The sequence below is a fragment of the Dermochelys coriacea genome, chromosome 4 (genome assembly GCF_009764565.3).
Source record: "Dermochelys coriacea isolate rDerCor1 chromosome 4, rDerCor1.pri.v4, whole genome shotgun sequence".
In the NCBI taxonomy this organism is placed as follows: domain Eukaryota; kingdom Metazoa; phylum Chordata; order Testudines; family Dermochelyidae; genus Dermochelys; species Dermochelys coriacea.
In genome coordinates this window covers 57980964-57994614 of record NC_050071.1, presented here as the reverse complement: position 1 = coordinate 57994614, position 13651 = coordinate 57980964, and the positions used below count along the sequence as shown (strand labels likewise).

Sequence of the window (13651 nt, the reverse complement as noted above, 5' to 3'; positions counted from 1 at the left end):
GGTAGACTCCCTTGAACACTATCTTCCAGTGGGGATCAGCACAATTAGCATAGCCTGCCCTGAAAAGTGCTCTCCAAGATTCCTTCTGGCACTGGCAATTGTGCAGGATAACCACCAAAAAGCTAAATAGTGGCACACTCATAGACGACTCTCCCTATTCTTGTCATTGGAGTCAACATTGTCATTAAGCAGGTCTTAAGGAGGGAAAGAAGGAATTGGATTCTGAGAGCTAGACCCCAAGCTTCCAGGAAAAGAGGCCTTTTTTATTATTATATGCTTGGAAGAAGTCTTTCTTTCCTTATGTATCTTTTAACTTTCACAATTCTTTGTCTCTTTGATGCATAATGTCCTAACACTGATTGTCTGAAATACTGCACAAGATTAGGGTGACCAGACAGCAACTGTGAAAAATTGGGACAGGGGATGGGGGGTAATAGAAGCCTATATAAGAAAAAGTCTCCAAAATCTGGATTGTCCCTATAAAATCAGGACATCTGGTCACCCTACACAAGATGGAGGGAGAGAGGGAACAACACAGACAGCGGGGCTACCACTCTGTTACCAAGAGCTACCAATACTTCATAGGCTTCTCTCAGCATTAATCAAAGTGTAAGCCAAGGTGGAAGATCTTCCCCCCATTGCCAGAATTACCAGAGCTGAATTCTTAAAAGTAGTAGGCAGTATGTTTAACTCAGCACAGTTCAAGCCCAGTTTACTCATACCTTTGCTTTTACAAAAGCCACGATGAATTAGGAATGAAAAATGAAATTAGCATTCTCTCTCCTACCAGGAAATAATTCACTTAACAGGGTTCTTGTCCTCTTCTTAGGGTTGCTTGGAGCTGGCATAGATTTACATGAGCTACCAGAGGCAAAAGAACCTGAAATAACAGGAAGTTCATAATAGCTTATGCAGGAGTCTGCAGACCTGAAGGCAATGCAGCAAACTGGATCATAGCAGTGGGTGAGGTGGCACTCCACAAGTTAAATCTCTTATTACTTTTCCTCTACCATTTTTAACCCACTTCAGTTGTGTGCTAGACCAAGAACTAAGGCATTTGGAAGACAGTGCAGGACCAAACACACACTGAGCCAAAATATTATGCACAATTTGGTGCTATTGCTTGTTCACAAATGAGAATGACTGACTCCAGAATTTAAGAAGATTTTATCTTTGACACAACTTTTAGCTATCCCACCGACCATACTAATCATCAACTGGTATCAGTGGGAACACAGAGTCAAAGCATAGCCGTGGCCATAAATGCAATGCACTGTCTGAATAACACTTTTAGGATGCAAATGAGTTTGGACAGGTGTAGTCCCACTGGTCCTTTTGTTGTGACCAGAGACCAGAATACCCAGCCAAACACTGCTTTCCAAACTGAACAAATTTGAGGGACCAAACCTATGATCTATTGCTCAATGTTATCAGAGGGATTATTTCCTTACTGTTGTGTCAAGGGACAGATTAGAGTGCTTGCTCTCATTAGAGTAGTCCTACACCATCTTCAGTATAACCTCCCGGCCAGAATTGCCTTAAAGCTGTTTGGCAAAGCTCACCACCCCCTCAGACACAATGACATATACTAAACCTCATAGCTTGGAAGAGTTCATTTGGACCACAACACCAACTCAGCCCACCATCTGGAGTTCATTTGTGTATACTCGGAAGATCTGGGCAAAGGAACAGATAATGGCATTGCATGAAAACTTTTATTTAAAAAGAAAATGAAAGAGCATTAACTACTCCTATTTTAAGACTAGTAACTTAATATATCTGCAATATTTTTTGGTTTGCAAAAATAGTCAAAATGCATGAAGCTCACTTTAATGCAGTGTATTAATCTTAAAAGGCCATGTTATTTGTGCATTTTTTCAAACAAGAGGGGAAAGAGAGAAGACAAATTGCACTCAGCACAATGGTGACTACCTTTCATCGTATTTTTATCATGTGGTACAGATTTGTGAGATATACAGTTCACTATTGGACCAGATTCCGATACCTTTTCCAGGCACACTGATGAGTATCTTATTGCTCAAATAATCCTATCGCTTACAATGGGGCTACTTGAGGAGTAAGATACTATTCAGTAAAACTAGCTACTACTCAGTACAACTAAGGACGAATAAGGCTTGAGTCTATGCTCTTTGAAGTCAATGGTAAAACTCCCCTTGACTTTTAATGGTTCAGAATCTGACCTTACAACCTGAAACATATCCAGTAACATGGCAGGATGAGAATGGGGCCGCTGCTAAGGGGAGAAGAGGGGCCCAGAACTCCTGGCATGGAGGCACATGGCATGTGTGTGTGTGCGTGTGTGCATGTTGCAGAGTGCCTGCACTAGCAAGGGATGGAAGGGTGGCCCACAGGGAGCTTGTGGGGGGAATACAGGGAGACCTGTGTGTGCAATGAGCTCATCCTACAGAATCAATGCAGCATGTTACCCTCTAGTTCTATTTAGCAGATGTTAATGAAGGCAGTAAGTAAGTTGTTTGCTGTGGGGAATGTTCTCCCTAACTCATAGCTGTTCTGAATCAGCTGTGCCTTCCTCTTTACTGATTCTGCACACACACCTTCCAGTAACTAAGAGAAGTTTATTTCAGTTACTGATTTATAGAAACAGAGCAAATCATTCTTCAACAACATGAGAGATAGACAATTATTGAGACAAATAGTAAATAACATTTAATTTATAGTGCTTTTTTTTTTTGGATGACAAACCTGTACTTCGAAAATTGCACAATATGGAACCAGGAGGTATTGGAGCCTGTAATAAACGTTAATGGATCCTGTCTTGAAAATAATATAAATGAAGCTATACACATTGCATAAAGGCATCTGCATTTTCAAGACACCTGAAAATCCATGTTCCCCCTCTCTGTGGGTTTTATTTATCTGATAAATCTGATCCAGCTACTTCCTCTCCCCTTTCAGAATATTACTTTGCCTTCAGCATAATAGCCTCTTTGCCCAATAACATTTCAGAACCAGAAAAATAGAGGATTGACAACATTTAACAGTGGATATAAATACAGTTTTCAAATTTCAATTTAATCAGCACCAGGACAATGTAAATACTTTTAAACATTTCTCCAAATGACAGCGGAGTCTGAGTTCAACCACATATCTAACTTAAAATTCTGGTTATCCTGCAAACATATTGCTGTTGTGCTTTGCACATGTAAAACCCTGTTCATAAAATTAAACTACCCCTCCAGCCCTTCCCTCCCCCTAAAAAGCCCACCTTACGTATCACATCTCTGCAATTCCTATTTGGCAACATTTTGTCTTTATACAGATTAAACTCTTCATCCCATTGTCTAGCTCTTCCTTGATTAAAAGCAGTCACCAAAGCAGAGAAGTGACTAACAAAAATTCATGGATACCATGTACACCTTCTGGGCGTTAAATGCAGAGAGCTAAAGAAACTGAACATAGTTTTGTGGAATAAGTCCTCTCCTGCCATATAGAGTTCCTTCAAGCCATCCTGGTTCTCTGGAAAATTGCACTACAAAAGGAAGAAAAAGGTTTTATTAGTCTCCACTGTATTTCTATTAAACTTGCAGCTTCAACTTGTATCTTGTATCTGAAAAAAGCACAGCAAAGCATTAAACCTTTTGCACAGACCAGTGTGGAGAACACAGCTAGGAAAAGAGGAGGTTTCTGATTAACTCATTTAAATATTGGTATGTGCCACCTAGGAGTTAGGACATGCCATACTCGCAGGGGTTCTCACAACAAAAATTGTGGTGACCTCAGAACCAAGCCACCAACTCTTGCTGGTGACAGTTTTTCCTAAAATACTTAATTACCTTTAGGGAAAACAAATAAATATGCTCATATACAGGTCCAAATCAATGTAATTTATTTGTGTAGGGTTTTTTGCAACCTAATAATAAAAACAATATACAATTGTCTCTATTCTTTACTGGATCTAAACCGAATAGAAACACATAAGGTGCTTTGCATGTTCTTGTCTTTTAGTTTATTTGGGGGCGTTTGGGGTTTTGGTTTTTTTTGGTTTTTGCTTTTTTGGTTGCTTTTTTAATGACTTGCTAGCTAGTAAGTCTCCTTCTGTGAGAAGTGATACCTGTATGTTTGTTAATATTACTTTTCACAGCAGCAGACTTGATAACTAGAAGACAGTGAAAAGTGATATTAACAAACATACAAATACCACTTTTCACAACAGACTTACTCAGCTCTGGTAAGCCAGAGGGCAAATTAAGCCCTGGATGGGGAGGTGGGTAAGGAGGCAGCAGAGGTCCAGGGGTGATGGGGTGGTGAGCCTGGGGCTGGGGCCAGAGCCCAAAGCCCTGCAGCTGTGGATGGAGCCTGCTGCCATGTGGCTGGAGGACAGAGTCCACCACCCCAGAGCCGAAGCTGGACGCCTGAACCCCACCACCCCTGAGAAGGTGGGAAACTCAAACTGGCTGCCTGTTTGTCTCCCTGCTGCTTCCCCACCCCCAATCACTGCGAAGGAGGTGTGGCCGCATGAAAAGCCCCTGGTGACTGCATGCAGCCAGTGGCCGTATTTGAGAAACACTGTGCCAGAGGCCTGGATTGAGCATGAGAGCCAAATCTAGTTGGGTTGGTTGGTTGCAGGAAGATTGGACATTTTTTGTGGTCAGCCTAGGAGATCAGGACATGGTGAAGGGGTTTTGAAAGGAAGGTCTGGGAAGGATACAAAGTGAAAGTGCTTGCAGGGTGCCATATCAGGAGGAAGGTTAGATCTTGGCTCTTATCAGGGATTATAGCAGTGTTTATAAGCTTAGTGGGGAGTGGTTACAGTTCTTGTCAAGTACAGTAGGGGAAGTTTTAGCAGTTGAGAACAGAGCAAGACCAAAAACTTGTCTTTTTGGGGGGAAGGGGAAGCTTGGAGCTGTGGGGGAAGTCAGATCAGGTTTTACTGCAAAAGGTTTAAGGAATGTGAAGCGGGGGGGGGAGGGGCTAGCACAAGTCAGGTGACTTTGGCTCATGGAGCTTGGATTGCAGGGCTATAAAACCTGCAATGTAGACATTTGGGCTCAGGCTAGAACTCTGGCACTCTGCAAATCAGGAGGGTACCAGAGCCCAGGCTCCAGTCCAAGCCCGAACATCGACATTGCAATTTTATAGACCTGCAGCCCACAAGTTTACACAGGCCGGCTGTGGGTGTTTTATTGTAGTGTAGACGTGCCAGTAGGCACTTAGGCTCCTTAGTCACTTAAAAATGACACGTGTGTACTTCTGAAAAATGTACAATGTGCATGGTTTTTTCCTCTGTCCCAAGGTGAATACTATTCACTGCTCTGGCAAGTGCTGTCAAAATAAAAACTGTAGTGTGAAGAGGACTTTAAAAATGTAGATAGCAGAACTGCCTTCAGATTTTAAAATGATACTTTAACAGTTATAGCAGTAATCTGGCAGCACATTTTGTAATGGAAGGTTTTCATTTAAAATTTACCAAAGGAAAAACAGTTCATAGAAAAGTACCTTTTTAAATCTCTCCACATACAGTAACTTACATTACTATTAATAATTAGCATGCCCTCCCTCCGTCACTTTCATTCCATGATTATAGAGTACAAACGCACTCATTTATAAATGCAACACTCTGACACCACCACTGAGCCTCCCTCCAAAAGTTTCATCACCCCAGTTATAGCTCTACCACAGTGAGCAAACATTGACATTGCTGAGACAACTCTGGCCCTCCTCCTGAGGTGGACATAACCACAAGACTGGCTAGTGAAAGTCAGAGCTCACTTTTATCAAAAAGGAACATGAACTCAAGACAAAAACAAAGAAAAAACTATAAATGTGAAACTCTTCCTTGCAATTTGGAATTCAAAGTCTAAAAAATATTTTGGGCAAATCAATATATAGACACAATGGGGTGGGATGGGGGTGTCAGACATACAGTGTATACAATTCAAAGGCCCAGTTTAACAACCCCAAATTAGGGTACATATACATTCAGATCAAATTGAAAGAGTTGAAGTCACTTGGGAGTTGAGGACACCTGACAGGATGAAGATCTAAAACTGTTGCAGAAGAGGAGATCTTAGCTGAGCCACATGAGATCACTGGATTGGCAGCACTAGGAGTGAATTTTAGAAGCCATTTTATGAATAACTGTTATTTAGATTTTAGTGTAAAATAATCAATACAGCACTTTAGGATGTAACCCACAGACCCCATCATTTAACAATTGGATTTTTGAGTGAAAAATATCATTTTCACCCCAAGGAAACCAGAAATGGAACAGCAGGGATATTACAGGATCAGTAGTGAGGTGCAAGAGAGCTCTGTGTTTTCGAAGTTTGCATACCATTCATCTGCATTACACCTGGCTCAGGCAGAATTATTGGTATGTCACTTTCATGAAGATAAAATTCACAGGGGTGTTGTGAAGATTAAAGAAAAGGACAAAGTAAGTATAATGGTGAGATCACCACACTAATGTTATAAACTGTGCCCAGACTAGTAGGCCCTAATTTTAACCTGCTTTGATGTCCCAGTTTTCTCCATTCATATTTTTCCTAAATATATTGTACAAACACATTCACTAACAATCTCACCAGACTCAGTCGTTCTGGTATCATACACAATGCCATTAAAGTTCTCTTTAAATCCAAGTTGTTCAGCTCCAGTTTTTCAGGAAAATCTCCAGCTCAAGAGCAGCTCTTTGGTGTCCCCCTTCTGTCATTTCTTCTCAATCAACCACAATTACAGTTCTTAGCACTTTCTCAAATCTGCCTCAATTAAAAATACCTTGCTGCAGAGACTATGCACTGGGCCTCAAAACTACTCATTACTGGACCAAGCATCCCACAGGAGTTAAGTTATATGTTGGCCCGGGACAGGAAGGGACAATATTTGTAGTTCAAAAAATACAAGGCAAAGAAATTAAAAAGAACTGTGACACAGCGACATTAACCATGGCCCGGAAAGACTACACCACAGTGCTGATCAAAGACTAATTCTCAAAAGCTATCACCTCCTGGGCCAGTGGAAATACCAGCTGAGAAACCCACTGCAGTACCTGTAATTTGCTCTCATTATCTCATAGTGGAGGCAAACTTGGAGAGAGGTTCCAGGGTGAAAGTCTAAGGAGTGCCACAGAAACTGCTAAAACACACACACAAACCCAGACAGACTCATCCCACAATTATCCTTAAAAATAGCACGGTGATGGCCCTTACAATATTACCAGTTTTACCTAGGTAAGCTAAATAGATGGTGTTACTTCTAAATGCAAATAGGTTTGCCAACTTTCTAATTGCACAAAACCAAACACCCTACCCCTGCGCCCTTTATGAGGCCACGCCCTCTGCCCCACCCATCCCTTCCCTGAGGCCCCACTCACTACATTCCTCCTCCCTTGGTGGCTCGCTCTTCCCCACTCTCACTCACTTTCACTGGGCTGGGGTGCGGGAGGGGATGAGGGCTCTAACTGGGGTTGGGGGCTCCCAGGTGGGGCCAGAAATGAAGGGTTCAGGGTGCGGGGGGAGGCTCCTGGCTGGGGCAGGAGGTTGGGGTGTGGGAGAGGATGAGAGTTCTGGGGTGGGGCCAGGGATGAGGGCTTTGGGGTGCAGGAGGGGGCTCCAGGCTCAGGGGTGAGGCTGAGGGATTTCGAGTGTGGGCTTACCTTGGGCAGCTCCTGGTCAGCGGCACAGCGAGACTAAGGCAGTGCGCCCCGGAAGTGGCCAGCAGGTCCAGATCCTAGGTGAGGGGGCCAAGAGCCTCTGTGCGCTGCTCTCACCCACAGGCACCGCCTCTGCAGCAACCATTGGCCTTGGTTCTCGGCCAATGAGAGTGTAAAGTTGGTGTTAGGGCGGGGGCAGCGCACGCAGCCCCCTGACTCTCCTCCCCCCTGTCTACGAGCTGGACCTGCTGGCTGCATCTGGGGCACAGCGCGGAGACAGGACAGGTATGGACTAGCCTGCCTTAGCCACGCAGTACCAGCGACTGGACTTTTAATGGCCCAGTCAGTGGTGCTGACTGGAACTGCCAGTGTCCCTTTTCAACCAGGTGTTCTGGTCAAAACTAGATGCCTGGCAACCCTAATTGCAAATACTTATTTAGGCCCAGGGTCTGAGTATTCCTACATCTCTGACTGGCAGATGCTGGGACTGGATGACAGGGGATGATCACTTGGTGATTGCAGTGTTCTGTTTGTTTTCTTCGAAGCATCTGGCATTGGCCACTGTCAAAAGACAGAATACATGGACCAGTATGGCCATTTCTTATGTTCTTATTATGTTGAGAACCTGCAAGAAACCCCACCCAGAGACCTGCTTGAGTCAACAAGGGCTTATCCACATGGGGAGTTGTTCCCGAATAGCTATTTCTATTAGCATATTTTGGATGCTCTTATTCTGGAATAAAACAGGAATAGTTAACCCACTGTGGGTCATGTCTGTGTGAACATTTAGTTTGTGGCAAGTTGGATACTGCTAAGGCAAAAGTCTCAGACAACTGTGCACGTACCTAGAATGGAATAGACATGAGCAAGCACTCGAGGAAGAAAGGCTGTTATTCAGTCTAGGGCCAGGCTGAGCAAAAGGACTTGTCCATGACAATAACTGATGGGAGAGCATTGTTAGATTAATAACAGTGAGGCCAAGAACAAAAGCAGAGGGGGAAACGGAAAGAAGAAGGGGGAAGACAGAAAAAACAGCAAGAGCTGACAGAGCTGGGGGAGGAGGGCGTGAGACACATAAAACCCTAATGGAAGCAACACCTTTTGTCAGACACTAATTTAACAGTTATTTTAATGGTTGATATTAGCTGTATGTCAACTTGATTGATGCATTGTCACTTTGATAGTTAAGGTTATTGGTAGAGCAGCAAAATTGATGTATTATTACTTTAATTCTTCATTTGGGGGCTTATTAGGGCATATGGGAATTTAAATTGAGTAAGTGAAGAACCTGAATTGATTCAATGGAGTCTGATTTCAGTATAAATGCACCAGGGGGTAGATACTATAATAGGTGAAGAGACGGGTACCTCTCTGAAGGAATTTCAAAGACTGGCTAAAAACAAGGAGATGGCTTTAAAATATTTGAAGAACATGAGACCCCTAAATACCTTTCCATTCAGACAAAGCCTGTTTATGCTATGTCCAAATGGGAATCATTATGGAACACTGTCATTATGACATGCCTAGTCTCACCCTAGCCGCATTAGTTCTCTGTTGTTTCCATTTTCCTGTCTTGCTTTTTAGATTATAAATTTTGCCTTCTTTTCTGCTTGCCTGGCATCTAGGACATTGTGCGTGATACCAAACCAAATAAATAAAAAGCAGTGAGTCCACTGGTGAGGCTATAATTAGCTATCACTATGAACCCATTCTTATTCCCCACCCCGAACTACAAATTTCTGTATACTCCAACATTTAGAAAGGATATAGTCCAAAAGCAGTCTGCCGCTAAGAGCACTACCCATGTATCCAAGGGCAGAATTCGGCCGGGGTGAGAAGGATTTCACCCCAAAACTCTTATCCTGGTGCAAAGCAGGAGGGCAAAGCAGGCCAAGGCAGAGAGGATGTGCTGCTGAACGAACTTTACTGCTGCTCTGAAAAAGCAGCAACATAATTCCTGGCTCCTATTATCCCTCTAGACATAAAGTACCAGCTGGCTGGGGGCCTGGCCATGCGCTGTAACTGAAACACCATGCGCTGTTGGGTGCACCCTAGATTTGGGCAATTGGGCTTCACTCCTAGGACCCTTCCTTTGCACTAGGAAAGAATCTTGGCCTGTGGCCATATTAGTGCACAAGAGAGGGGACGAAGCTCCCAACAGTCCCTTCTCCCCCACTCAGCTGGTGAGAGTGCAACACAGGGCAGGATTCAGCCCTTGGTGTTCTGTTAGAAAGCCCACCCTGTACACCATTTGTTTCAAAAACCCAGATTTTTCCTCTATGTGGATCTCTGTCTGATGAAGATCCCTCCTAGTCATGTTAAAAAAAATGGTAAATTAAAATAACTTGCATTAGAGACTTTGAAGAGAACAATCATTTAGCTAATTTCTCTTTAAAAGGTCTCCCACCTAACTTGATGCAGACGTGATCTGCCTGCAAGGCAGCTCTGTGACAGGAAGCACGTCCACCAAGCACATTCCTTTACTGAGAGTACTGGAGGGAGAAGAGTGTGACTGGGGGCACCAGATCTTCTCGTCTACTGTAACACACAGAACTGAAACCTGGAGCAAACTTGTTTGGGGGAATATGTCTCTGCACAGCCAAACAAGAGTTTGTGATATACGATATTTCTGCTTAAATTAAGTTTAATTTAATGGGGGGGAGGAGAGGGTTCTTATGCAGTGAAAAAAACATTCTGCTGAACTCCCCACTTATTCCAGCTTGTTAAAAAACTCAGAAGGAACATTCTGGTGGGATTGGGGAAAGGGAGGTGATGAAAAGCTTTTAGTTTCTGAGAAACTTTCCACACACATTTTTTGGTCCAATATAACAGTTAGTAGGATGCATTGCTGAATATATGGGCCATATTTAGCTATCTTTTTTTAAAAAAATATGCCTGTGGGTTGATTTTTTTTAGCTGCTCTAGTCTGTGTACTTTTTTCCTTTTCCTACTGGATCTAAGCTGGGAACTTGGAATTCCCCCTGTGTTAGGGGCACACTGCAGAGATTCTCTTGATGGAGGCTTCTCTGCTCCTTGAAGTCTTTGAACCATGATTTAAGGACTTCAATAGCTCAGACATGGGTAAGGTTTTTCATAGGAGTGGGTGGGTGAGATTCTGTGGTCTGCGCTGTGCAGGAGGTCGGACTAGATGATCAGAATGGTCCCTTCTGACCTTAGTATCTATGAATCTATGAATCTTCCTTGGTGTCTGTGTGTCACTCTAAGCACATACCAGCCAGCATACTTTGGCTGCGCACAATTTAATCCCTCCTTCCCCTAGGACAGTGTGTCAAATTTCAGGGTAACTGCACATGTATCCCCCCTCCATGGTCCACTCCAGGAGCACCCAGTCAGGTCTCCGGTCTCCAGCCATCAACTGACTCTGGGCAGGGATTCTTGTCCTACTCCTTCTGACCAGAGGTTTTTATGCTACACAGGTCTCTGCCTTACACTATGATATCCCTAGCAAGCCAGTCTGCCTCTTGGCCAATGCCTGTGCTTTGCTTTCTCTCCAAGGGCTCACTAACAACAGTGCATTGCCCACAGTTATAAGTCACCACTCTGCTCTTTCTAAGCAAGCAAATTATTCTTAAGGTTACAGAGAAAACATAATGAAAACAAAGATTTAAATGTACCAGGAGTTACCCATCAGTCTTATGGGTCCTTACTAGGCCAAATTCTTTCCAACCCTTCTGCAAAGGCCGGGGGACCCACTGTGGCAGAAGGTCCGGTCCATTGGCTGATCAGAAAGAAGGCCACTAGTTGGTTCAAGCTCATCCTTTTATAGTAGTGGTTTTCAACCTGGGGTCTGCAGACTATGTCTAAGGGGTCAGCGAAAGGCTGTTGTTACCATAGAAAGTGTTTTTCAATCGGTGGTTCACAGACTAAGTTTTCCAGAGGGGTCCACACCTCCATTCAAAATGAAAAAAGATTGAAAAAACATTGTTTTATGTCAAAAGCCCTTTCTTTCTTACCTAGTCTCTGGAAAACCCAGTATATGCAAACCACCTCACAGGGTGAACCTTCTCTGGAATTGTTTAGTCCCAGTGATTCAGCTTCATCACCCACACTGTCTTTTAGTTCCTGAATGAGCTGTGGTTATCTTTCCCCCATGGAGTAGAACACAGTCATATATAAACCGTTAATTAACTTAATACAATGGTCCCCAAAGATCACAGCATCAGAGAAATGTAGGGCTGCAAAAGACTAGGAGAAGTCATCAGTTCCAGTCCCTGTGCTGAGGCAGGACCAAGTAAACCTCAACCGTCCATGACAGGTGTTTGTCCAACCTCTTCAGAAAAACCTCCACAGCTGGAGAACCTCCACAGCCCTCTGTAGAGATAGAGGTGGTTAGGGACTATTTAGAAAAGCTGGACGTGCACAAGTCCATGGGGCCGGACGAATTGCATCCGAGAGTGCTGAAGGAATTGGCGGCTGTGATTGCAGAGCCCTTGGCCATTATCTTTGAAAACTCGTGGCGAACGGGGGAAGTCCCGGATGACTGGAAAAAGGCTAATGTAGTGCCCATCTTTAAAAAAGGGAAGAAGGAGGATCCTGGGAACTACAGGCCGGTCAGCCTCACCTCAGTCCCTGGAAAAATCATGGAGCAGGTCCTCAAAGAATCAATCCTGAAGCACTTAGAGGAGAGGAAAGTGATCAGGAACAGTCAGCATGGATTCACCAAGGGAAGGTCATGCCTGACTAATCTAATCGCCTTTTATGATGAGATTACTGGTTCTGTGGATGAAGGGAAAGCAGTGGATGTATTGTTTCTTGACTTTAGCAAAGCTTTTGACACGGTCTCCCACAGCATTCTTGTCAGCAAGTTAAGGAAGTATGGGCTGGATGAATGCACTATAAGGTGGGTAGAAAGCTGGCTAGATTGTCGGGCTCAACGGGTAGTGATCAATGGCTCCATGTCTAGTTGGCAGCCGGTGTCAAGTGGAGTGCCCCAGGGGTCGGTCCTGGGGCCCGTTTTGTTCAATATCTTCATAAATGATCTGGAGGATGGTGTGGATTGCACTCTCAGCAAATTTGCGGATGATACTAAACTGGGAGGAGTGGTAGATACGCTGGAGGGGAGGGATAGGATACAGAAGGACCTAGACAAATTGGAGGATTGGGCCAAAAGAAATCTAATGAGGTTCAATAAGGATAAATGCAGGGTCCTGCACTTAGGATGGAAGAATCCAATGCACCGCTACAGACTAGGGACCGAATGGCTCGGCAGCAGTTCTGCGGAAAAGGACCTAGGGGTGACAGTGGACGAGAAGCTGGATATGAGTCAGCAGTGTGCCCTTGTTGCCAAGAAGGCCAATGGCATTTTGGGTTGTATAAGTAGGGGCATAGCGAGCAGATCGAGGGACGTGATCGTTCCCCTCTATTCGACACTGGTGAGGCCTCATCTGGAGTACTGTGTCCAGTTTTGGGCCCCACACTACAGGAAGGATGTGGATAAATTGGAAAGAGTACAACGAAGGGCAACGAAAATGATTAGGGGTCTAGAGCACATGACTTATGAGGAGAGGCTGAGGGAGCTGGGATTGTTTAGTCTGCAGAAGAGAAGAATGAGGGGGGATTTGATAGCTGCTTTCAACTACCTGAAAGGGGGTTTCAAAGAGGATGGCTCTAGACTGTTCTCAATGGTAGCAGATGACAGAACGAGGAGTAATGGTCTCAAGTTGCAATGGGGGAGGTTTAGATTGGATATTAGGAAAAACTTTTTCACTAAGAGGGTGGTGAAACACTGGAATGCGTTACCTAGGGAGGTGGTAGAATCTCCTTCCTTAGAGGTTTTTAAGGTCAGGCTTGACAAAGCCCTAGCTGGGATGATTTAACTGGGACTTGGTCCTGCTTTGAGCAGGGGGTTGGACTAGATGACCTTCTGGGGTCCCTTCCAACCCTGATATTCTATGATTCTATGATTCTATGATTTCACAGCCTCTATTGGAAGCTTATTTCAAAGCTTTACTAACATGACAGAAAGTTTTTCTTAATGTCTAGCTTAAATCTCCCTTG

The 13651-nt window shown here is 44.0% G+C and overlaps 1 protein-coding gene across 2 annotated transcripts in view; it reads right to left on the bottom strand.

Moving 5' to 3' along the window:
• Window positions 1–2583: 2583 nt before the first annotated feature.
• Window positions 2584–13651, bottom strand: part of ARHGAP10 (Rho GTPase activating protein 10) — a 250366-nt gene continuing 239298 nt past the window's right edge. For both annotated transcript variants that reach the window (XM_038400392.2, XM_038400393.2), the window contains one exon: window positions 2584–3511. In XM_038400392.2, the coding sequence (XP_038256320.1) occupies window positions 3423–3511 (89 nt within the window). In that variant the 3' untranslated portion in view covers window positions 2584–3422. The remainder of the gene's footprint in view (window positions 3512–13651) is intronic.